Source organism: Cyprinodon tularosa, unplaced genomic scaffold (assembly GCF_016077235.1).
Source record: "Cyprinodon tularosa strain WSP-4 unplaced genomic scaffold, ASM1607723v1 ctg669, whole genome shotgun sequence".
Taxonomy (NCBI): Eukaryota; Metazoa; Chordata; class Actinopteri; order Cyprinodontiformes; family Cyprinodontidae; genus Cyprinodon; species Cyprinodon tularosa.
Window position 1 is genome coordinate 59,793 of NW_024039417.1, and position 25,502 is coordinate 85,294.

Below are 25,502 nucleotides of genomic sequence, written 5' to 3' on the forward strand. Positions count from 1 at the left end.
CGTCATGCTTGTTTTCATTCATTCACTTCAATCTGGAGTTATCTAATCAGCATTAACACTGTCTCCCACTAACAAATACTCCCTCAAATATTCATCGTTTAGCCAAAAACTAATCTACCCAATCTATCAGCTGTAGGCTGCTATCAGCGGTTCTGCTCAGATTCTATTAAAGGAGCTCGTGTTTCACATGGTTTAGTCTGACCTGCAGAAGGTGGGGCTGGTCGGCCAAAGGGATGGCCTCCGCTAGAGGGACGTCGAAGGGGTTGGGTGGGATGCATCCCAAGAAGGTCATGGAGTCAGAGCGGCGGAAGAAGGGGTGATTCTGACCCGTTTCCGTAGGAACCGAATCCTCATCCTTGTCCTGCAGAGTCGAACCTGCGTTAAAAGAGACACAGATGTTAACAGAATTTAGAAAATTTGACATTTTGAATGTAAATGGCTGGTTTAGGTAAAGTTTTCCTCTCACTCTGATTGGTGTCCTCGTCGTTCTCATGCTCAGAATCCTCGTTGTCCAAACCGAGCTCCAGAATCTCTCGATTCCTAGAAATGAATCATAGTGTGCAAAATAATTAAAATCTAAAGAAATTATTTTTCTCTTAAAATAAGTGCATTTTTTCTTGGATTGAACTGAGACATTTTGCCAATGGAACAAGACAACTTCAATTTAAATTAACAAAAAACAATTATATAATTTATTTAGCGTATATTATACAACTATCTTATTTTAAGGGTAAAAAAAACTCATTCCAGCAAATCTTATTTACCTACTCAAATTAAGGGTAAACATAATTTAATTTTTACTTATTTTTGGATGGTTTTTGCAATTTACTTTGTGTCACAGAGCATCTAAATTCCTCCTTATAATCTAAATGTACCTTTTCCTGTCCATCTGCGGAGTGTCCAAGGTGGTCTGCTGATTCATGGCCTTTATCCAGTAAATCAGAGCCTGAAACACGTAGGCCACATGTTTCAGCGAGCAAACATCCAGAACAGGAAGCACATCAGAGTGCTCGTCATTGTGCGAGCGCATAAGAGACAAGGCGTAGTTCAGGAAGTCTCCCCGGGCGGACATCATGCCCTGACGAGCGGTCAGCAGTGTTGCTGCTCTCCTGAAACGCAGAAAGGACAAATCAGCCCTCGGAGCAGCAACCATTTAAACTGAACCAACCCGTCCTCAAACATTTCCAATGGAAACTTTACCTCCGTCCTTCCAGAGTACGGAGGCTGGCCTCCTCCCGGGCGGTCATGCGTTCGCGGCGAGCGGAGTTCTGTGAGGCATGCAGAGGGTGACTGGGGTGGCCGGGGTCTCCGGCAGACGACAGAGCCGAGCCGTACCGCAGCTGAGCCTCGGTGGAATCCATGATGGAAACCATCCAGTTCCAAGTGGGGATCAGCTTCTCTTCAACGTAATTCTGACAGAAAAAATCAAACTCATCTTAAATCAAATGATTATGATGGAGATCAGAGGAAGTGAACCACCACTAGGGGCGAGAATTGGCATGGGTGTTGCGATACGATACGTGTCACGGTGCTTGGGTAGCGATACAATATTATTACGATATTGCAATATCACTATATATTGCAATATTTTTCCCATTTAAAAATATATTTATAAATCAAAAAATGCAAGTGCTGTAAATGTTCATCAGAAGATATTGATCATTTAGTTTTTTGGTATCCATGTTGTTTGGGGTTTGAGTCGGTCCACATCTTCCACTGTGATTGCCTCAACTACAGATATGGTGCTGCGCTGCACAGCTAAAGGGCTCCACAGCGCTTTCTGCCAGAGTGGGGGTGCAGAGATAGTCCATTTTCCCTCATCTTTTTAGGTAAAATGTTTGGTTTTTTAAAATCGATACTAAGAAGTAACAAATCGATATTATATCGGGCAGCCTAAAATTAAGGTATATCAAACAAAAAAAGTTTTTTCCCACCACACTCCTAACCACCACAATTATAACCTCTGGCGGTTTAAAACATGGACCAGCATAAGTGAGGTTCTAGGAAGACCTCATTGGTAATGGGTCCTTTTTAAAGTGAAAATGCCCCATTACCAAAACTTCCCAGGCTGTGGCAGAACCCTCTTCCTCAGTTTGGTTAATTTGCTGGATTCTAATACAACAGACGACAGGATTTCCTCATGGTTCTACTCTGGCAACGGTTTATATAGCCATCATCTTAAAGTCGTAGGGAAGCGGCTGTTCCAGCCGTTGCATTTCCGAATTCTCCCGAGTGTTGCACGACTTTACACTAGTGAATAAAGCAAATGTTATTGGTCGATTATCAAGAGGGGCGGGATTGTTGTGGTGGAAGGTTCGCAAGCAAGTTTGGTTATGGTCGGTGTCTCGGAAGCATCTTGCTAACCAGTTAGCAACTTAGTGCTAGTAGGTTCCCAATGGGAAATTCCATTGGGACCAAGTAGCACTAAATTGGTGACTTAGAAACGACACTGTCAAGGAACGCTATGGACAGAGGAAACATGCAAGAGGAGGAGAGTTTAGTGTCGGAGGTCGTGGATGAGTCTCCTCCGTCATACATTTTTATTTAGAGGAGGAAAGCGGGGACGAAGATGTTGTGGAAGAGGACGCCAGGGCGGCAGAAGCTTGGTTTGGTGTAGAAGGCTCACAGCCGTACATGTTTGAGCCCTTGCCTCGCAACGCTGCCAGTTCTGTTAGCTCTACGCCTGCTGAAGACACAGACGTCCATCCCCGTGAACACTGGGATGGAACTCAATGGGAAAGGAAATGATTCTTATTTCTTATTTCAATCGTTGCGTACATTAGCTGCGACATATGAATCAAGATGCTATGACCGAAAAAAAATGTGATTGACAGATGACCGTTGATATATGATTGGCCGAATTTAGGTGTTCAGGCTGACGTATAAATAACTGGCCTGCAGAAGATAACGAAGAAAAAAAAACACAGATATTTTGAGACAATATCGTCTGATAAATAGTACATTTATATACATGTTTAAGCCAGAAGATTTTAAATATTTAAATATGATTTAAATATTATTTCCCTACGATTTTAAGTTCGCTCTCATTTTTCTACTTTGACTTTTCAGCCTCTATGTTCCCATTCTATTTTTTGTGAAAAGGGTTTTATAAATAAACTGTTCTCATTTATGTTACCTGCAGGTTGACTGCGTCTTGGTAGGAGAGTTTGACGGCAGCGGGATACTGCGAGTAGACGAGGTGATTATACTTCGGAATCAGACTCATCAGGTCTGATATCTGCCTGATGACGATGCTGTAGGCTCGGGCCAGGCTGCTGGCTGACGTCAGGTAGCTACTGGTGTTGCTGGCTTCGAGTGCTGCGGCGGCCGCTGCGGCGCTGGAGCTGATGGCGCTGGAGCGCCGCAGGTTTGTAGGGTCGATGTAAATCAAGCCGGTTGAGCTCGCTGTGTGAAAAACAATGACCAAATTTACACTCCCTTTGTTTATGAAGGCTTTAAAAAACCAAAAGCAAAACCAATGGTTTTTAGCAGTCTACAGACCAGCTGGTGTTGAGGAGCTTGAAGGGCCGCTTCCGCTGGCTCTTTGGCTTGGAGTGTTCCTAACAGCCCACTGCATGGAGCGAGGAGCCTGGGCTGCCGTGTTGGCGTGCGAGGCGCTCGTCGTCCTCTCCAGCGGCTCGTCCAAGAGGAAAGTCTCCTGCTCGACGTCGTCACTCTGGCTGCTGCTGCTGTCCGAGTCACTGGAGTCGTTGGATTGGGAGTCGTCCTCTGAAAAGAAGGCAGGGACACTGCTGGCACCTTTAGCAGAAAGAAAGACGGGGAGAAAGAGAAAGAAGATGAGCTAAGAGGTCAGAAGGAAATCCCTGCATCTTGCTTTCACCTCAGTCTTAAGTCGGCAGCAATGCACATTAGTGAAACACACCACTTCAAAGCAGAACATCACGTATGACAGTAGAAATTAAAAAGCAGAAAGTCAGAACAGATACAGTATCTCACAATAGTCTGTACACCTTTCATACAAAAACAAGATGCAAAGGAATTAACATTTTCCCTTTACAGTAAGAGGACTGAATATTATGCATTTCCAGTAAGATAATGGAGTAGTTTTTTTTACTTGAAATTTTCAAAACCCCTGTACATTGGGAATGGTCCAACCTCTTCAAAATAAGGGAGAAAACACTAAATTCAAGGGAAATGTTCTCTTTGTAGCGCATGTCTATGTTTAAAAGGCAACCTGTTGATATCAGGCTGAGCAAATAGACTCCACCCCTTTAGTCAAGCATTGTGACGCCTGCTGGAAGCTCTCCTGATTAACCGATATTTGGTCTTGCTCACCGAAGTGCAGCTCTGATCCTGTGTTTTGGCAATCTTCCTAAAGGTGTGTAGTCAATTTATTAGACATGTTTTTTATTCATACGCCAACAGCTCACTCTGGTTGCTAAATTTTTTTTTAAGAATTATTACCACGTCTTACTGGTGTATTCTTTTGTGTTTTAAATCTTTGTTTTTGCTCAGTTTGTTAGAACATGAAGCCCTTTGTGCACATTTATAATAACAATGGAGGTAAGGGGCAGTACATGTGGGGTAAACAAGGAAGTAGCCTATTGGGGCTAAGTCAGTTAGCGTCTTCCATGGAACAGAGGCAACAATGAAAAAAATTCTAAGATCAAGTGTGAAAAAAATGCCAAAAAAATATTTAATTCGGAGATGGATAAGACGGGAAGGGTGCTGGGAATACTGTATAAACATTGGTGTCACTGAAGCAGCAGAGTGTTTGGGTGTAGCTGCTAAATTGATGGATGTGGGTAAAGGTACTGGTGAAGATTCTCAGTCATCCAGGTCACAGTCATTCCAAAAAAAGAAAGTTAAAAACAATCCCCTGGATTTTGTTTCCAAGTTTGAAGACATTTTGCTTCCCCTCTATGAAGCTTTTTTAACTCAAAATGTCAGGAATAGCGTTGAGTTCGAGGTTTTATACAGTAGGGCATCAAGTTAAGAAAGGAAAACCAGCATTAAACAGAGGGGGTAGACTCAGGTTTCAGCTTTCAAAAACCTACAATGCGGCCATTGAGTTGATCCCTTCTTGCCATCATCGCAGCTCCAGTCACTGTACATGAGACCGAAGGACCTCACTTAGGCCCCGTCCACATGAAGTCAAAACGAACACGAAACGCTAATATTTTCCAGAACGTTTGTCGTAAAGACGGAGACGTAAAATAAATGTGATCGACCACACGAATGCATGAAAACGTTGCAAAATGTATGCCAGGCCTGTAAGTGGCGCTGCGGTGCCAAAGCAAAAATAGGAGAAAACAGGCAACGAAATGTTGGGCATGCGCAGTAATATTTATACAACAACCAAACCGGAAAACCGGAAAATGGCCCTGCGGGTCCATTTTCGTGGTTCAGTCAAATTGAGGTGATGAACTATGTCGTCTATATTGCTCTGTTCTTCCTGTAGATATTCCAGAAGAAGAAGATCCTGGAGATATTCCAGAAGAAGAAGATTCTGTTGTAAGCCCGACAGCAGGGTGAGTAGCATGAGCAGCAACCATTCAACACAGTACGGCGCCATTGTTGTTGTGATGTGTCGCGCATGCGTGTTTAGAGGCGACGCTATGACGCATGCGTGTAAAAAAAAAAAAAAATGCGGTCAGACCTTAAAGATGGAAACGCGAAAACGGCGTTTCAAAATCTTCCCACTCTGAAGGCTTAGTAAAAAAAAACATTGTTTACAGACCCCGAAACGCCGGCTTCGTATGGATGAGAGGCTTGTTTGGTGAAAAATGTGTGCGCTTAGGCCAGGGTTTGACTTCGTGTGGACGGGGCCTTATTCAGCGAGGCCAACAATCCCCTTTAACGACCCCCTTTCAGACACTTAGACGGGTATGGGGCATTGCAGGCTAAGAAAAGAAGCCAAACGACCCCCATTCCAAAGGGGCGGACACGTTCATCTGTATCAATTTGCATGTTTTCAAAACAAAAACAAGGTTTTGATGGGTTACTGTATAAAACCACAAACTTAATGCTATTCCTGACATTCTGAATTTAAAAAAAATTCCTGGTTGGGAAGCGGAAAATCTTCAAAATTAGAAAAAAGGTCCAGTGGATTGTTTTTAATTTCCTTTTTTTGGAATGTGGGTAATAGTCTTAATATTGATACTAGTGATAGAAATGCTATTTAAGTCTCTGCAGTGAAGATTTTCCTTTTCACTTGATGTTCTGACAGAAGGTTCTAGAACTTGGAGATGCTGTAGATCACTTTATTCAATTAATATCCGTCAATATTTTACCTCAAAGCATTAAAGGGCGGTCAGGCTCAAATTAATAGCTCCATAAACCATCAACTGGCCTCCTGATTGTTTCGTGATGCTGCTGGCAGATGGTGCCATGTCTGTCAAAGGAATTTAGCTCTTTCTCGTATATCCATATAACATGACTTGGCATCTTTATTCCCTGAGAGATTCATTCCCAAATTTGGGGGTCATGGATCTACAAATATGGGGTCTTCAGATTCTTGATAAAAATTTAATGAAATAAAAGAAATGATGATGAGGCATAATTGAATTGCATAATAGTGTTTAAAGATATAAACAAAAACAAACCAAAAAGAATGTTTTTTAATGCCGTTTGTGTTCTTAGAACAGCTCTGGTCAAATGTTTGTATAATTTAACAGCTTGGGTCCATGTGGAGTTATTTTATCTGCTGTTTAAGAGCTTATGAGCCTCTGGCCATCTTTATTTAGAGCAAACCAGGTTTTCCCTCAGGGCCTTCTTTACCATGAGGCAGCATGTTGCACCTACAGAGTACAAGAGCACCTGAGACCTGTTAACACAGAGTCACATGACACCAGGCAGAGAAAATCGACTTCCTTACTTTTGTAATCAGTGGTTTAGATTTGGTGTTTTATGATCTGTACACCAACAACTTTATATTGGATCAAAGGATCATATCTTCAGCGGGGTCTAATGGTAGAAAAGGGATACCCAATCTTGTGAGATACTTTACCTTTCTGCTGATGAAATTCGGGGGTAAACTGATTGTGGTTTTGGTTTTTTCTTCCCACATTAAAACTATACTTAAAGTTAAAACACCAGGGCCAATCTCAAAATCTAAAAACAACAAAAATAAAAACCGTTGCCAGGAGCAACACTATTAGGAAGATATACACACTGAATGTAACCATGATGGGTGGGAAAAAACAAACACCACAAACCATTAAAAAACAAAAAAAGATAATTAGTTTGTTATTTGGGTGGAAGGTCAGCTAGACAGGACTTGTGATGAGAGACAGTATTAGCAAACATGAGGCAATAGTTGTGACGAATGAAACAGGGATCAAACTGAAGGAACTCCCGGAGGAAAACTGTGTATGCAGTTTGCAAACTCACTCTTGCCCTGAAATCTGAGTATGCATTGAAATAAAGAGGAGCTCATACCAAAAATAGGAAAGGCCAAGGAGACCCTACTGCCTGCAAATGAAATAGATGGGGTATTCAGCCAGGGATGTTTTTTTTTTCCTGCTGTATCATTAGCTGTCCCAAACATAAATCCCCACAAACACAAACGCTTTCCTATAATCAGAAAAAATTGATTACATATTCATGGATTGTGTTTGTGAAATCTGGAGCTCTGCTCCAACAGGAAGATTTTAACTGCAGCAGATTACTGTTCAGCGCTAATGGCCGAAGCTAACGGCTAGCCAGAGAGTTACCAGAGACCGATTGACACTTCAATAGTTTCACATTTAGTTTTGGGGAGTGGCAGCCAGTGGTTAGGTCAGGGCATTGCGCTTGGATTTCAAGCCCCACCCCCACAGACTGACAATCTGGGTCTCTGAGCAAGACCCTTAACCCCCACACTGATCACCAGGCGCAGCACAACAGCAGCCCCACTGCTCCCTACGGGGATGGGTTAAATGCAGAGGGTTCATTTGGTTGTTCTGTACTTGTGACAGTGTTATGACAAAGTTTAACTCTATTCTATTAATTTGCAATTCAAATCACAAAACTGTAATAAAAGTTTATTGGAACTTTTTCAATGGGCTTTTAAATGATGGCTTCAGATTGAAACTTTTAAATGTGTCCCAACACACCAGAACCAAACGGTTCCACTAGTAGCAAGTAAAGCTGTGCTAATGGGCGCATATTGGAGTCAGGTGTGTGAAGCAGAGATGGATCTAAGGCCGTGAGATATAAATCCCTATATAGAGCAGGGACTATATAGTGGATTTTATAGCGGACTCAGTTAACTGACCGTTCAAACAGATGGTCACTACTTTCCGCTCGCCGCTGGTCACGTAACTTGGTCAAGCATCTCATGATGCTTTTTACGAAGAGCGCTTGCAAAGATCTCAATCTGGGATATATCTGCTTGTGTAGTGACATGGATGATCACTACTTTTCAGGCTGCATTGTAGGAAATTTCGAGTCCACTACTTTTTCACCCACTAGGCCAGGGGTAACAAAGAAAAAAAATCAGCGGGGTCCGTATAAAGAAAATCTTCAACCAGCAAAGGTCCGGAGACATTTTTAATTATAATCTGTTAAACAGAATTTAACACTGGAATAAAATTAGTTTTTTATGCATCCATGTTATACATAGAATTTTTAAATAAAAAATATATTAAAAAAAATAAATAAATAGAAATTTTTTCCATTTTAAAATCTAAAGTGTTTTTTTACGTAGAGAACAAGCGTCCAGTTTGGTATATAGATAATTTCCTGACTCATATTTTATAAAACATCTGAACTGACTGTTTTTTTTTTCTTTTCTTTTCTATGGCTTAATGAGGGCAGTGGCCTTTATGCTGCCCTGCACGGCTTTAAACCTGGGTTTGAATGGAGACAAAGCCATTCTTAAGCCATTCCAGGCTGATTCGTGAGCTTATATATTCCCAAAAACTAAGACCGTTTGTTTAAATGATTGGATGCAAACTATTGGTACTTCAACATACCAGGAAGCAGATTTCTCATCTCGATCAAAATATTTATTTTATATTACTAAGAGGCTTAAAAGTTTCATCAAATCCAGTCAAAATCCCCAAGAGCGCCTCTCACAACTTCAAAAGGAACTTCTCATTCAGGTATGGATGAAGAGATGCTGAGTTTGGAAGCAGAGAACAAACATAGCTCATATAAAACCTGTATGATCCCAATTATCCCTGTTACAAAAATCCACAACAAAACAAAAAGTATTTGGGCAGAAACTGAGCATATGCTGGCTGGATGATAGTGGGGATTTTTTTTAATATGTCATATTAAATTAAGCTTTCATTTTGACATGTTTTGCTCGTGAATTTAATCATAATATCACGCATGCTCTCCTTGAGCTCGGAGGAAGTCTCAGCAGAGCAAGACGGGAGGAACAGCGGATGCTGTAGGCTTTGCTTTGCGCAGGAGGTCTGGATCGCAGCGGGGCGGAAACCCTCAATAAGAGCCGAAAGTCGGCCTGATCGAAAAGTTCTCGCACAACTGAAGAATCTGCCCGAAAAAGGCAAGATAAATACAGTGTATGCCGGGCTATATGAAGGTAACAGCCCTGTTTGATTTTTGGGCCTTCTCAGCCTAGCCCTCAGCTTCAGCGTCTGTAATATCTCTCATCTGGATTTATGCTGAGAGGTCATCTACTGCAGGAAGGAAATATCTACTTAAAACTTTTAACAAAGCCTCAAAAATCTAACCTATTCTTTTAAATTTAAATCTTTTATTAGTTGTTAAGTAAGATATTTAAACAGAGCTGCTGATCAACCTGCTTCAGAGCCGGCAGTCGCTGCCGTGACGACGCTCCTGCGGCCGCTGGCGTTGTCCTGATTGCTGTGGTTACTTTCGCTGTCGCTCTCCGTCTCAGCGGCTGCCAGCAGGTCCAGCTCCATGTCGCTTCCTGGAAGCAGAGAAAAAGACCAAGTGACGCTTCCTGTAAAGCTTACTGGGATGACATCATAGATTTTCTTTTCACCCCCCTCCAAGGATTAAAAACTAGTTTTAACAATGCAATTTTATTTATAAAGAAAAAAACAAAAAAAAAAACACCACTTCACTCACCATCTTCATCATGCTCATCATGCTGACCTTCAGTTTCAGCATTTTCCTCACCCTGCTCCTCCTGGTCATCATGATGGTCTTCCTCCCCAGCAACTCCTTCCACAACTTCAACCTACGAAACAAATCACAGATCATGTGAGAAATAAACACAAGCACATCAGGAAGAAACAAAAAGTAAAGAAAAAAGGCAGTGATTTTTTTTTCTCCTTGTTAATTGTTAATTTTGTTTCCTTTGTTAATAAACACAGCGACAAACCTCTTCTACATCTGCTGACACGATGTCATCCTGCTCCTCGTCTCTTCCTCTGACGGGCTGAGACTGGCTGCTCCGTCTGGGCTGAGGGTTCCTAATGATATAAGAAGCAACTGTTTGGATGGAGCTGAAAAGATAAAAAAAATAAAACGATCTAAGTTGCAGCAATAAGAAAAAGTCACAGCATTATCCTCTCCTTGAAGGTTCACAGAAATAAACAGCAATGAAACATAATACATCCAGATTTTCATGACCTTTAGCCCACCTGCTGGATTGGTCCGGCGAAGGTCTCGGAGGAAGCGGCTCCACGGAGAAAAGCTCCTCGCTGCCCTGTACTGCATCTATGCTGGTGCTGGCCAGAGTAAAAGGAGCCGTAGGCCTGGCTATCCCCATCCTCACCGGGACGATCAGCGACTCTGCGACGTTGCACAGCTCCTCCACAGCATAGGGAAGCAGAGCCTGGAAAACACGCCGGCATTTCCCGATGGGCTGCGGGATGAAGTTGCTGTGGGGAAGACATTAAAATGAAGAAACTCCAGTTTAACTGGTGCATAAAATGTAGCCAGAAAGATGGAAAATCATTTCTTAGGGATCTTTTGGGTAAAGCAAAACTGAATCTTACTTTTTCTTTTTCGAGGAAGCCATCTCTACGCTGAGGATGACAAACACCCGAGCAACAGAGCGCAGAAACCTTCTAGTAACAGCTACCGCCTCCTCTCTCCTGCCCGGTGTATACTTGTTCTGCAGCTCCTTCACCAGAGTTCCCAGTAGCGTGTCTATGAACTAATAAGAGGGGGGTCAGTTTAGAAGACGCACATTTGGAAAATAAATAAATTTAACCTTTTGCATTTAACAAAACAAACTTAAAAGTATAGGATAGCTTGATTTTTTTTCTACCCAACGTCCTGCTTTACCTATAAATATTTGATATTCCAGAGCTGCTAGATAATAACCCAACAGATTTGCTTTCACCACTAGACAACTGTGGTTGCTGCCAAAAGGTTTCTGCTTGGTATTTATATATGGAGATTTATCAGAAAAGGTTTAGGGAGTACAATTCTATGGACACAGAGATGAAAAGAGAGATGATAAAGGAAGATGGGATAAGAATTAAGGGAAGAGAGAGAAAGATAGAGCAAAGAGAAAAAAAATGCTGTAGCTCCTAGAATTCTGCTTTCTTAACTGCATCAAACAAGGGGGGAAGAAAACCGAAAAGGAAAAAACTAAAAACACTAGTGACAAGAACAGCGAGTATCCCATAGACATCAACTCAGTATCAGCAAAACCAATGATGATTACATAATAGTGTTCAGAGTGGTATTCATCTATAGCAGCGGATTAGTATTTGGTATTCCTGTGTATTCATGGACACCTGGATCTAAATGGTTGTGGTTTACATGCATGTGTATAATGGGTTTACAGGGATTCTTAAGGAGAATAAGCTTAATAGCAGGTGTGAGAGGCCCCAGACTCGCTCTACAGAGCAAAGTGGGGACTAGAATATCTAAAGGAGCCCAAGACAACAGGGATACAGAGAGGGCAGATATAGAGATGGCTGCATCTAACAGAGAAGGGAAGAGGAAAGAAGAAAGGACAGCTTGATTTTTACTTCAAGACTAACGGAACTTACGGTGATGTCAGGAGCACACTTCACAATGAGGCAGTGGGTGAAACAGTCGAGGCGGATGGTGCCACTCTGCTGGTTCAAGTACACCTGTTCTTCAGGCAGGAGGTGGGCGATTCTGCTGCTGGCACTGAGACTAAAACACACCAAAAAAATCAATGATCTGTTCTTCACAATTACCTTAAACCAAAACAACGTAAAAGACTTGACTGAATTTAAAGCTATGGCATTTTTATTTGGAATATGTTGCTTAATACACTTAGAAAACAATCAAAATGGTATCGTATAACTATCGTCTTATTAATTAACCTGAGAATAGAAAAATAAAATCACTTAAATGAATTAAAAGGTGAAAATGCATTTGATTTCTGAAGGAGAATATTTCAAGAGAACAAAAAAGCTTTTATTCAGCTTATCAGAAGTTATTTAATTTATAAACTAATGCTGAATTTACTCATTTAACAAAAATAGGAACCTATTTGCTTACTGTATAAAAACAGAAATATCAAAAATGAACAAACTATTAACATATTCTATTTGCAATCTAATGCTTCATTCACTCTTGTATCCATAAACAATTAATCTGCATTTCATTTGTAATCAGATTAGCATTTAACATGCTTAGGAACTTTGCTAACCTATAGAAGAAAAAAGATAAAAGTTTGTTTGCAGGCGTATCTAATGAACAATGTTTCAGTATTTTGCTAATCAAATCCTTTTCAAACCGGCTGATTCTCTCTAGAAACTCTGATCAAATACATACGGGTCTTTGTTTTCCTGAGAACCGAACATAATCATAGATTTGAGGGCATTCCAGTCCTGTAGGACCCTCTCCAGAGCCAGCTGAGCAAAGCGGGGAGGTTCCAGGTCATGGTCTGGCATATCAGAGTCTAAAAGAAGAATAAAATGTCTGCTTTAGAGAAATAATCCTAAAACAAGTACAGGTTAAAGCAGTCAGCACTGATCTGTCAACAGATAATGAAACTTTACACTGCAAAAAATTGAAATCCAAATGTCATTATTTTTTTCTTGCAATAAGCGAATCTTTTCTTGAATTGAGGAGGTAAGTCTGACACATTGCCAATGGAACAAAACAATTTACATTTTAAATAAGAAAAAACAATTGCCTTGTCTTATTTCAAGTGCATATTATCTACTAATTTTATTTAAAGAGTAAAAAGACTCATTCCATTGGCAAATCATCTAATTTTCCTACTCAAATTAATAGTAAATACACTTAATTTAAGACATTTTTGCCCATGTCTAGCTCGGTTTTGACGTGTAAAGAGGAGATTTACCTTCTGCATTTGGAGCTTTACGGTTCCTGTCTTCTCTGATGCGCGGTGGCCTGTACTGACAGTGCTCGACACTCTGCCTGGCAACAGTTTGAACCAGGAACAGTAATATATGCTCGCCTCTGCAAGAAAAATCAGAAAGGTTTCTACATCTTGAATCCAATATGAGCAATGAGGTGAAAAAGAAAAAATCAACAAAAAAAACCCCAAAATGGAACTAAAGAATGGGTTTCAACAGCACTAAATACAGCAAAGATATTTAGCCTGACTTAAGCTAGCCAGTTCAGCTAACTAAGAACTAGCTGAGTCCTTTGTAGGTTTTAAATCCTGTTAATCCTACAGGATGTACCAAGAACTCAGCTGGCCAGTGGATCTGGATATTTTCCAGCTTAACTGTTGAAAACTAAAAGACCTTCTGTCCACCTGACAGTTATCTTTATTAGCCAAGTTTCCACTGAATGTTGCGAATATTCTTAGTATGAAAAAGCTGCAATTTTAAAAATGCTCATAAATTTCCTTTTATTTTAGTTTATAAGCTAAGATGCATTGTCTGTTTTTGAGGGTTTGTATCAAAAGGTATGTTTAGCCATTTTCACTATATTTAACTAAAATATTAAGTTGAATTATTTGTTTACATCCCTATCTGTACCTAGAGCATAATAAAAAGGAGGCTGACCTGCTGTTTGGTGTAGTGACCAGGTTTGTTGTTGTTAGAAGTCTGTAAAGCAAATCAAGGCGAGCAGCCTTCTGGCCAGCTATTAGTGTTTTGCATTTGCATTTCTCCCAGCAATCACAGTAAGCTGTAGGAGAAGTCCTTTTCAACCTGAGGAAAAAGAAGAAGTCACACAATGAAGATAGGAGCAACAAAAAAAAAAAAAAAATGTTCACGTCCCAACAAAGCTGAAATGAAAGACACTTACTTGCAGTCGTGTCCTTTGTGGCACACCCTTGCACACTCGGTGCAGCAGCAGAGCGAATCAAGTAGGCCACAAGTTCGACACTCAAATATGTCCTAAAAACACAAAACTCTGAATAAGCCAAATGTTCAGTTCAAACAGGAGCAGGAAGTGGCTCCCTGGTAACCCACTGGCAGCAGCTGACCTGGTTAATGTGCTCAGCTCCAGTCCAGGTGAAACTGCAGGTGTCATTGCAGCAGAGGACATAGAGTGGAGAATCATCTGGGTTGGTTCCAGACGGGCAAATCATTTCCATGAACATAGAATCTGCGTCCTCTTTCTCCCCCATGCCTGTGTCACCCACTGTGCTCAATGCAAAAGATAGGAAGTAAGAACATACACCCAACATACAGACTAAAAATTTTCCATTACTGCCATAAAAATCCCTTAACATTAAATCATAGTGATGTCATCGCTATTACACAAAATCTGCTTTTACTCCTGCAGCAGTTATATCTGGAAGGCAATGTGCTTTCGCTATTGTGGTATGAATACAACACACACACACCTGGGCAAGTATGCAGAGAACTACTACCGCTATGAGATCTTTCCTTTTTAAATGACAAACATTAAATCACTGACTCACTCTTGGCTATTTTCTGAGCTGCTTCCAGCACAGTAATGGCAGCAGGGTAGGCTCTTCCGCTGACAGCCAGCATGAAAGGTGTCATTCCTCTGGCATCCCTGTCAAACAGGCACAGTAACACAGGTAAGAACATCAGACAGACCAGTACAGGAAAACAAACAGCTGTCAAGGAGATCATTTATCACCCCATGGATTTTATACGGGTTAAAAAAAATCCTACTTTGCAGAGAGGAGGTCCCATAGGTGTGGCCTGAGAACAACACTATCACACATCAGCTTTAGAATAAGGTGAGCATTGGCCTTCCTGTCCTTAGACTCCACTGCAGATGTCTCGGTTGACGGCCCTGTAGAAAGACAGAACAGGAGTTTAAACGTGCTGCTTATGTAGGAAAAACTTCCCATTTTCAACTCATTTATCCTCATATTTCAGCGTTCAATACTTCAGACTGACCAGGCTAATTAAAGTAACACTAACTTTTACCCACTAGGGGCGTTTGCAACTTCCTGGTTTAGCTTTCTTAAAAGCAACCAATAGCTCTGCACTGTTGCAAAATGAAATGACCAATCTATTTTTATCAGAATCTGCTCTAAGCTCTACGTTATGAAGTTCCTGGCAAATTCAGGGCCACATTCAGACCTCTGGATTAAATCCTTTATCAGAGAACCAGAAATATGTCTGATCAGGTAAGAGTCAGGTCTGGTTTGTTGGCTAACAACTTTTGGCTTAGCTCTCATGTTTACGAGGAGCTCAGACTGCAGTAGAGTGGCGCCCAAGGTCACATGACTCATTCATTTACAGATCTGAGCCTCTAAAGTTGCATAGGAGAGTTTTTGAGAAGGACAGCGTGTACTAAACATTGACCTGAAAAATCATTTAGTAATAATAAATCAGGCTAATACTAGAGTTGAAATATCTGCGAAGATTCTCAGTGGTCCAGGTCATGGTCCAGCTTGAAATGTTCAGTTTAGGCAACTGTTCTAGAAGACATGAGGCTGAATGTCTTCTAGAACACTTCATGTCTAGTTGCCTAAACTGACCTTTTTCAGCTTGACTCGATTCAAAGATTGAAATGCTGCTTTAAAACAATCGCTGCGTCCGAATATCCACCCTAATTCCTATATAGGGCACTATATAGTGGTTACGCCATTTTAAATAAGTCTCTGAACGTCTAAAGCAGGGGTGGGCAATTCCAGTTCCTGGGGGCCAGTATCCTGCAACTTTTAGATCCATCCTTGGTCCAACACACCTGAATCAAATGGCTGAGTTACCTCCTCAGTATGCAGTCGGTTCCTGCAGAGTCCTCCCAATTATCTGATTACTTGATTCAGGTGTGTTGAACCAAAGGCACATCTAAAAGTTGCAGGATACCGGCCCCCAGGAACTGGAATTGCCCACCCCTGGTCTAAAGGATGAAAAAGTGTACTCAAATTTTCCCACAATGCAACTTGAAAAGTTGTGATCATTCATGATCACTAGACGAGAAGATATATCCCAGAATACATTATGGCAGGCATCCCCAAACTCGGTCCTCAAGGCCCCCTGTCCTGCAGGTTTTAGAGGTTTCCTTGCTCCAGCACAGCTGATTTTAATTGAAAGCTGATTAACAGGCTTTTGGTCTACTGCAATCATTATAACCAGCTGTGCTGAAGCAAAGAAACCTCTAAAACCCGCAGGACAGGGGGCCTTGAGGACCGAGTTTGGGGATGCCTGCTTTATGGGATTTGCTGTCACAGCGGCCCGCTGTCAAATAAGATGGAGCAGCACCGTGAGGGGAGGAGTTAAGTGACCAACAGGGAGCAAAAAGTGGTAATCATCTGTCCGAAGGGTCAGTTATCTGAGTTAACTGATCCCTTTTTTATCATTCTATCTCTATTCTCCCACTCTGCAGAATCTGTTAGTTCAATCTCTAACGTTCTGCTTTTTCTCATAGTAGCTTCATCTGGTCTGTTCCTGTTTGGCTGAGACTCCATCCTGGAGAGAAATATCAGCTGTGCTGCTGCCATCAACACCTTTGTTTCTAGATGTTGGAGATCGGCCTGTTTTCCAGTGTAGTCCTGTTTCTCTGACTGTGACTGGCTGGATGTGCTCTCTTCATCCTCTGAGCTGGCTCGCAGCTCGTCTACCTGGCTGTGTGTTGTCTGAATGGGGCCACTGTGGAGTTTGTTGGCAGTTGCCTTTTGTATCTCCGTTTCTTTTTCTATGTTTGCTTCTGTCTCCTTGAACCCCAGTCGGCCTCAGCAGATGGCTGCTCACACTGAGCCTGGTTCTGCTGAAGGCTTTTTCCTGTTAAAAGGGAGTTTTTCCTCTCCACTGTCGCTACAAGCATGCTTAGTGATTGCTTAGGGATTGCATTCAAATCAATGAGTCGATCCAATCAACTGGTTTTTCTTAGATAGAAAACAGAATAAATTTGACGGTAAGATCTGGTTAAGGTGCCTTGAGATGACGTGTGTTGTGAATTGTTGCTATATACAGGTGCTGGTCATAAAATTAGAATATCATGAAAAAGTAGATTGATTTCAGTAATTCCATTTAAAAAGTGAAACTTGTATATTATATTCATACATTACATACAAACTCATATATTTCAGATGTTTTGTTTAATTTTGATGATTACAAATGACAACAAATGAAAATCTCAAATTCATCATATCAGAAAATTAGAATATTACTGAAGACCAATAAAAACAAAGGATTTATAGAAATGTTGGCCAACTGAAAAGTATGAACATGAAAAGTATGAGCATGTACAGCACTCAGTATTTAGTTGGGCCTCCTTTGGCCTGTATTACTGCAGCAATGCGGCGTGGCATGGAGTCGATCAGTCTGTGGCACTGCTCAGGTGTTATGATAGCCCAGGTTGCTCTAATAGTGGCTTTTAGCTCTTCTGAATTGTTGGGTCTGGTGTATTGCATCTTCTTCTTCACAATACCCCATAGATTTTCTATGGGGTTAAGGTCAGGAGAGTTTGCTGGCCAATTAAGAACAGGGATACCATGGTCCTTCAACCAGGTACTGGTAGCTTTGGCACTGTGTGCAGGTGCCAAGTCCTGTTGGAAAATGAAATCTGCATCTCCAAAAAGTTGGTCAGCTGCAGGAAGCATGAAGTGCTCTAAAACTTCCTGGTATGTGGCTGCGTTGACCCTGGACCTCAGAAAACACAATGGACCAACACCAGCAGATGACATGGCACCCCAAACCATCACTGACTGTGGAAACTTTACACTGGACTTCAAGCAACGTGGATGAAGTGCCTCTCTTCTTTTCCTCCAGACTCTGGGACCTTGATTTCCAAAGGAAATGCAAAATTTACTTTCATCAGAGAACATGACTTTGGACCACTCACCAGCAGTCCAGTCCTGTTTCTCTTTAGACGCTTCTGACGCTGTCTGTGGTTCAAGAGTGGCTTGACACAAGGAATGCGACAGCAGAAACCCATGTCTTTCATACGTCTGTGTATGGTGGTTCTTGAAGCACTCACTCCAGCTGCAGTCCACTCTTTGTGAATCTCCCCCACATTTTTGAATGGGTTTTGTTTCACAATCCTCTCCAGGGTGCGGTTATCTCTCTTGCTTGTACACTTTTTTCGACCACATCTTTTCCTTCCCTTCGCCTCTCTATTAATGTGCTTGGACACTGAGCTCTGTGAACAGCCAGCCTCTTTAGCGATGACCTTTTGTGTCTTGCCCTCCTTGTGCAAGGTGTCGATGGTCGTCTTTTGGACAACTGTCAAGTCAGCAGTCTTCCCCATGATTGTGTAGCCTATAGAACTAGACTGAAAGACCATTTAAAGGCTTTTGCACGTGGTTTGAGTTAATTAGCTGATTAGAGTGTGGCACCAGGGGCCATCAATTTTGAACCTTTTCACAATATTCTAATTTTCTGATATGATGAATTTGAGATTTTCATTTGTTGTCATTTGTAATCATCAAAATTAAACAAAATAAACATCTGAAATATATGAGTTTGTATGTAATGTATGAATATAATATACAAGTTTCACTTTTTAAATGGAATTACTGAAATCAATCTACTTTTTCATGATATTCTAATTTTATGACCAGCACCTGTAAATAACCTGAACTGAATTGAACAACAAAGTCCACTATCTAGTCCCCACTCTCTCTAGTGATGGAGGTATTTAGGGGTTATGGTGGACATTTCGACACAGCCAATGTAATATCTTTAGTACCTTCCAGTTATTACCGTATTTTCACGACTATAAGGCGCACTTAAACATCTTTTTTTTCCCTCAAAATGTGCGGTGCGCCCTATGGTGCGGTGCGCCTTATGTGTGTTGTAACTGCGACTTTTGAGACCACCTCATTGAGGAGATGATGAAACAGTGGCTGAATGTAAGGAGACCAGGTGTTTTTTTTTCCACTCATCACCATCGCTGTTAATATGTAACTCCATGCGTGCCCATCTCACAGCTGATGTGAAAAACATGGGGAAACAAATTAACGCTGTGCTCGCTGTTCAACCGCTCGACATCGGTGTGAACCGGACCCAGCAGGTGCAGCAGAAGCAGCGAGTTTACATGCAAAGTCAATGGTTGACGCGCGTATAGGTGCAGCAAAAGGTCCCGCAGCGCGTTTTGAGCTGCAGGTGCAGCACGTCAGGAGCGTTTAAGCATCTGACGCACCGCCAACGCGCTGCTGCTGCTCGAGGTGGAAAAATTGAAGTTTTGCTGCTGGACGCGCCGCATCAACCAATCAGAGAAGCTGATCTGGGAGCTGTATGTGAGGAGAACAGGTGCTTCTTTCCACGCATCACCATCGCTGCGTGCCCATCTGACAGCCGATGTGAAAAAAAGGTGAATCAAATAAACGCTGTGCTCGCCGTTATCCCGGGGGTCTGACAAAGGAACTTCAACCGCTCGACATCGGTGTGAAGCGGCCGTTCAAAGTAAGGCTGCGAGCGGCGTGGGAGCGATGGATGACAGACGGAGACCACAGTTTCAGGATAAGTGGAAGGCAGCGCCGGGCAAGTTACGCCACCGTTTGCGGATGGATTGTAGATGCTTGGACTAACGTGTCTGCTGGCTCTGTTGTTCAAGCTTTCGCAAAAGCCGGCATTATTTCTGAGGAGCTGCGCTGCACGGAAAGTGACTGACAGCGAAGAAGGGGAAATTGGCATGTCTGATTTAGCGCAGCTGTTTAATTCAGAAACAGAGGAGGATGACTTTGACGGGTTCGATTAATACTTTGTAATAAATACATGAATAAAGCACAATCATACTCAGTTTTGCTCCCGCTCTATTTTTCTACCTGAAAACTTATTTCAACAGCAGCCTCTGGGCGGGTCTCCTCCTCTTCACCGCGGTGGCTGGCAGGTGTTTTTTCATCTAAATAATCTAAATCTTGCAGCTATATTTGCTGTGATCAGTGGGAATAAAGTAGTTTTAATAAGTTTTTAAGTGAGAAAGGCCACCTGAAAACTTAATTGCAGTCAGTTCATCCAGATTATCTATTTCTGTCGGAGGCGCTCAGACCCCCACATACCAGCGGTGCACCGACAGCAGAAATCCCTTCAACAGCAGCCTCACACGGCGGCTGGCAGGTGTTTTTCATCTAAATAATTTCCAGTGCAGGCACCAGGATACCGGCAACAAAAGCGAACATATTCCGTCGGCAGGTTTCAGGATTTTAAGTTAATTTAGGAGTAATCACAGCGCTGCGTCATCTGCGATGTGTCTGTCTCACGGCCAGCACGCAGGTTTGATTAATACTTTGTAATAAATACATGAATAAAGCACAGTCATACTCAGTTTTGGGCCCGCTGTATTTTTAAAATACGCAGTAGAACTATTTAAATGTAGTAGAGGACATGTACCTGTATATAAAAAATGCGCCCTATAGTCCGGTGCGCCTTATGTGTGTGTTAAATACAGAAATGGGACACATAACTGAGACTGCGCCTTTTAGTACGCACCTTATGGTCGTGAAAATACGGTAGTAACACCCTCAAATTAGACAAGCTCATTCAACCAGAGCTTCTTAAATGTGGTATGTATTAGCTAAACAAGTTGGACCATTGGTAAAATCTTTAAAATTTGTTTGCGATTTGAGAAATAACTGGGGCATTTAAATTTATAAAAATCAAAATGAAAACCTCTGCATTCTCTCCCTTGGAAAATGAAGGAAGAGTTTCCATAAGCATTTAAAAGTGAGTTTAAAAGTTTAAAAGAAGCCTGATCAACATTAACCACCAGTTCTCCTTTAAAGGTCTGCTTGTTTTTATATAGGAAGTAACAAACCTGGTATGGTGGAAGTGCTGGGGCCCTGGTTAGAACCAGAGGATGCTGTGGTGAGTGAACCAACTGCTGGTGCTAGGATGAAATCAATGTCACCATCTGTGGAAGAGAAGAAGCCGCCTTAATTGATTGGTTCAACCTTTAACGCAATGTCATCTGATTTTTTTTTTTTTTTTTTTTTTTTTTTTTTTTATGCACTCACCAGGGTCCATTGGTGGAGGGTCTGGGACCCAACTGGGCGGGGCAATGGGTGGGGAGACAGGATCCTGATGGTCACTGGATGTTGGACCAGATTCATGGCGGCCCAGACCGGCCGCTCTGAGAGACCTCCGCATCATCTCCCTTAATCGAAGCCTATCGGCAAAACCCCACATAAAATCAGCATTTCTGTGTTTTCGCTATAATCTTTACAAAATATTTAAGGTTTGGGAGGAGGGACTCCTTCCATCGATGTGGTAACTGACCCTCTGCTACTGGAGGAGCCGGTCCGGTTTCCAGAGCTGTTGCTGGACACCACAGAAATGGCGTTGGCGATTGCTTCTACAGCAGAAAGACGCTCTGCAAACGTGTTTCGCTCTGACCTTTCAGCTTCTGAAAAGCAAAAAACTTTATTAAAAATAATAAAAATCAGAAGGATGTAATGTGAGCAGACATTCTAATTTAAAAGTGTCAAAGTTTGCAATTTCTCAATCAAATAGTCTGATGAAAATGCTAATTAAAAGACTAAGCTAACATATATACACGTTAGAATCAAAGTGGCAAAGGTTTACCTTCCTCCTCTTTGGTCTCTTTGTTGCTAACGGGGAAGCAGACGGAAACAGCAGCATGGAGGATGTTACGGTTTCCGTCACATCGATGACCCAGAAGTGCTCCGAGGCTCTGGCTGCCCTGATCCAGAAGGAAGGCCTGCTCCAGGTTCATCAGGTACTGCCGACAAGCCTCGTAGTCGCAGCGCAGGACATGCTGCATCAGCGTCTGTTTCTGCAAGGTTCATTTAAGATGTGTGTAAATGTCTCTGAATTATAGAAAGAACCTTGTTCTACTAAATATCAGAAGTGCCATCTTTTTAAAAGGGGCATATTTACCTCAACAGCCATAATAATTATAGCAGCTTTCTTTTTAATGGTGGAGTTAGACGGCAGATTGACCAGAGAGTGAACCCCCATCCCCAGGCTGTTTATGGGAGGCAGGTCCAACCAATCAGGATCCCGGATTCCACCCATGCAGTCTTTAGCCATAGGGTAGAGTGTGCCATTCCCATCCCGAAGGATGATGGGAGACTCCTGGGGAGGAAATGACAGATTACTGTACAGCTCAGATATCACTGAAGAAAATCTGCAGCTGTTCAGGAGGCCATCTTACCTGCCCGGCAGTAAAAATCGCCACATTGCTCTCATTCTGCCCCAGAAAGGCCAGGTTGCTTGTAGGAAAGTTATTCTCCTGCTCAGCTTTGCCTGTGGCCAGGTCAAAGATACAGTACCTTACCCAGTTACCGGTCTTTAGAACTGCATGGACTCCTGGAAGAGGGGAAAAAAAAAAAAAAAAGATTCATATCTACAAATAGTTAAACAAGAACAAAAGAAATGGAGTGACTGACTGGTTATTTATTCAAGGGATGCCCTAATTTATCTGCATTGACATATCTTTCATCATATTCCTCATTTATAATCAAAAAAACAGGTAAAAGCTGCAAATAAAGATAAAACATAAAACACAAACGCCTGTTAGTCAAAAGCAAGTTAAATAAATTTTGTTTTATGAAGAGGTTTAAAATCGTTTTAAGTTCCAGCAGAGAGAGGGAACCTTAATAATAACCTACTGACAGCAGTTATTAAATCCGGGTACAGTCTGTGTGATTTTTTTTTTTTAAGCGACGCACGTATCTACAGCATGCGTCGATTTCGTCGTACAGTTTGAGTTCACACCTCACAATGTATGTTCTGACACTGTACAACCTGGCGCTCTGATGCTATCTACCTGCTCACACTGTACGTCTGAAAACCACTGCTCCGCAGTGAGATGGCGCTACTCGGACTCGTCTATCCGGAAGCCAAACCAGTAGAAGAGGAATATGAACGTCACTAGAGTAAAATGGCTGCCTTGGCAATTTGTGCAATGCTGTGCTGAAAGTCCTAAAAAGAAAAGGCAACAACGTATTTGGACAAAGACATGGCTGAGCAAACGTGGCTACTACGGTCTGTCAGTTTTACAGAAAGAACTCCAATTCACTCGCACCCCCTCCATGCTTCTGTGTTTACATTTGAGAGGAAGAAGATGTAAACACAGAAGCATGGCCCACTGAGCGATTTGCCCACAAATGGCTGACTGAATATCAAACATGTTTGATTTTATCCCGATGTCACAATTCCTGATCAGAAGGTGGTCGTGAGAGGCTGATCACCCCTCGTTACCCCCTGTACACAACACAATGCACGATCAGGCTGAAAGTGGGCCCGATCGGAAAATTCTCGCACGACTGGAAAGTCGCCCTAAAAAAGGGCAACAAAAATCGTATAGTGTAAGCCCAGCATTACATTTTTTAAATACACACCATAAACACATAAAATATAAAATTATATTTCATAAAAAAATTTATTACTTTTAATATACAATTGCATGTAAATAAACAAGTATTTTATATATATATATATATATTTTATATTAGAGCAATTCATAAATTAAACTAAAATAATCAGCAGATGAAGCCCTGCTTGGGAGCTATCTGGGATATTATTGGGATAATGTGGTGGCATTCTATTTAGAGATGTAAAAACTAAAATGTAAATCTTAAACAACAATGTCAAAAAGGAAAAGACAGGCAGACTGGAGGGAGCAGAAAATTGATGCGTTGTGTTCATGTTGCCCATTTTGAACCGAGTGAAGGTTGAGAAGAGCAGATTGGTCAATCCCGCTACAGAGCGAGCTGCAGTACCATTCTTCTGTAACAGCATCGTTTCTTTTTCATAAGTAATCACTGATGTTTTTTTCCATCTTGATGGGGTTGATACGTTTTGGGCTGGGAGCCTAGACGAGTTTGGAGACGCAGCAATTGTATGGGCATGTAAAAATGTTAGAGAGGACGTCTCTTTTTTAAATGGCGTCCAAAGGAAATTGAAACATATCAGTTATTGGTTTAACGGCTAGATAACTATCAGATATTTTTTGCCTCCATAACTTGGGGCAGCTGGAGGTTCTTGAAGTTCGACAAAATAAATTCAATAAATAAACAGATGAGGCTCACCTTTGGAGTCAACATTCACAGCCAGAATTTCAGCCTTCTCTGGGATACAGAGCTTCTTGGGAGTTCGCTGGAAGCAATCGGGAACTTTTGGAGTCCCACCAGTTTTGACCACCTGTAGTGTCGACAGAGAAGGTAAATCCGCTAAATACGAACATCCCTGTAAGCCAGAGAGTTCAATGCTGCAGAAACGAAGCGTATACCTGCAGCTCATCTATTCTGAGGAGCCTACAGTCCTGTAACAGTGAGGACGGATCGGAGTCCGGAGGAGGAGCAGCACTTTGGTTCGTCATGCTACTCGATGTTCCAGGAAACTTCACAGCCACGTAGGCGCCGTCCACCTTCAACACCTGGGTGGATTCATATTAAAATTAATCATAGAAAGACTTAAAACATTAAAATAGTTGCATTAAATACTCATCTTTTTTTCTGTTATCCAGGAGTCCATAAAGAGATTTTTCAAAACCAATTAATAACCTAATTAATAAACTATTAATAAATATCCATTAAAAAAAAAAACAATATGAAATCTATTAAATCAACCTAAATACATATATTTTTGTAGTCTGTTTTGTAATTTGTTTAGTCATATATTTCAAGATAAATAATTTGGATGTAATCATTTATTTTCGAAGCATGCATTTTTTCAAGCTTTATCTACAGGTGCTGGTCATAAAATTAGAATATCATGAAAAAGTAGATTGATTTCAGTAATTCCATTTAAAAAGTGAAACTTGTATATTATATTCATACATTACATACAAACTCATATATTTCAGATGTTTTGTTTAATTTTGATGATTACAAATGACAACAAATGAAAATCTCAAATTCATCATATCAGAAAATTAGAATATTACTGAAGACCAATAAAAACAAAGGATTTATAGAAATGTTGGCCAACTGAAAAGTATGAACATGAAAAGTATGAGCATGTACAGCACTCAGTATTTAGTTGGGCCTCCTTTGGCCTGTATTACTGCAGCAATGCGGCGTGGCATGGAGTCGATCAGTCTGTGGCACTGCTCAGGTGTTATGATAGCCCAGGTTGCTCTAATAGTGGCTTTTAGCTCTTCTGAATTGTTGGGTCTGGTGTATTGCATCTTCTTCTTCACAATACCCCATAGATTTTCTATGGGGTTAAGGTCAGGAGAGTTTGCTGGCCAATTAAGAACAGGGATACCATGGTCCTTCAACCAGGTACTGGTAGCTTTGGCACTGTGTGCAGGTGCCAAGTCCTGTTGGAAAATGAAATCTGCATCTCCAAAAAGTTGGTCAGCTGCAGGAA

General features: G+C 41.5%; 1 protein-coding gene across 14 annotated transcripts in view; it reads right to left on the reverse strand.

Annotated features, from left to right (window-relative positions):
• The window catches only part of ubr5 (ubiquitin protein ligase E3 component n-recognin 5), a 70,396-nt gene that overhangs the window by 15,458 nt on the left and 29,436 nt on the right, over nucleotides 1-25,502 (reverse strand). For 5 of the 14 annotated variants that reach the window (XM_038267293.1, XM_038267296.1, XM_038267306.1 and 2 more), the window contains exons 17-44: nucleotides 24,418-24,564; nucleotides 24,218-24,329; nucleotides 22,339-22,493; nucleotides 22,062-22,259; nucleotides 21,747-21,957; nucleotides 21,441-21,582; nucleotides 21,179-21,330; nucleotides 20,980-21,075; nucleotides 14,940-15,063; nucleotides 14,720-14,817; nucleotides 14,279-14,436; nucleotides 14,098-14,189; nucleotides 13,854-14,000; nucleotides 13,181-13,299; nucleotides 12,646-12,772; nucleotides 11,889-12,018; nucleotides 10,881-11,041; nucleotides 10,524-10,763; nucleotides 10,262-10,385; nucleotides 10,006-10,117; nucleotides 9,713-9,844; nucleotides 7,402-7,434; nucleotides 3,502-3,759; nucleotides 3,137-3,405; nucleotides 1,201-1,412; nucleotides 876-1,109; nucleotides 467-540; nucleotides 203-375 (exon numbers count right to left, since the gene is read on the reverse strand). In XM_038267293.1, the coding sequence (XP_038123221.1) occupies nucleotides 203-375; nucleotides 467-540; nucleotides 876-1,109; nucleotides 1,201-1,412; nucleotides 3,137-3,405; nucleotides 3,502-3,759; nucleotides 7,402-7,434; nucleotides 9,713-9,844; nucleotides 10,006-10,117; nucleotides 10,262-10,385; nucleotides 10,524-10,763; nucleotides 10,881-11,041; nucleotides 11,889-12,018; nucleotides 12,646-12,772; nucleotides 13,181-13,299; nucleotides 13,854-14,000; nucleotides 14,098-14,189; nucleotides 14,279-14,436; nucleotides 14,720-14,817; nucleotides 14,940-15,063; nucleotides 20,980-21,075; nucleotides 21,179-21,330; nucleotides 21,441-21,582; nucleotides 21,747-21,957; nucleotides 22,062-22,259; nucleotides 22,339-22,493; nucleotides 24,218-24,329; nucleotides 24,418-24,564 (4,230 nt within the window). The remainder of the gene's footprint in view (nucleotides 1-202; nucleotides 376-466; nucleotides 541-875; nucleotides 1,110-1,200; nucleotides 1,413-3,136; nucleotides 3,406-3,501; nucleotides 3,760-7,401; nucleotides 7,435-9,712; nucleotides 9,845-10,005; nucleotides 10,118-10,261; nucleotides 10,386-10,523; nucleotides 10,764-10,880; nucleotides 11,042-11,888; nucleotides 12,019-12,645; nucleotides 12,773-13,180; nucleotides 13,300-13,853; nucleotides 14,001-14,097; nucleotides 14,190-14,278; nucleotides 14,437-14,719; nucleotides 14,818-14,939; nucleotides 15,064-20,979; nucleotides 21,076-21,178; nucleotides 21,331-21,440; nucleotides 21,583-21,746; nucleotides 21,958-22,061; nucleotides 22,260-22,338; nucleotides 22,494-24,217; nucleotides 24,330-24,417; nucleotides 24,565-25,502) is intronic. The other 9 variants (XM_038267307.1, XM_038267304.1, XM_038267302.1 and 6 more) reach the window with 4 other exon arrangements.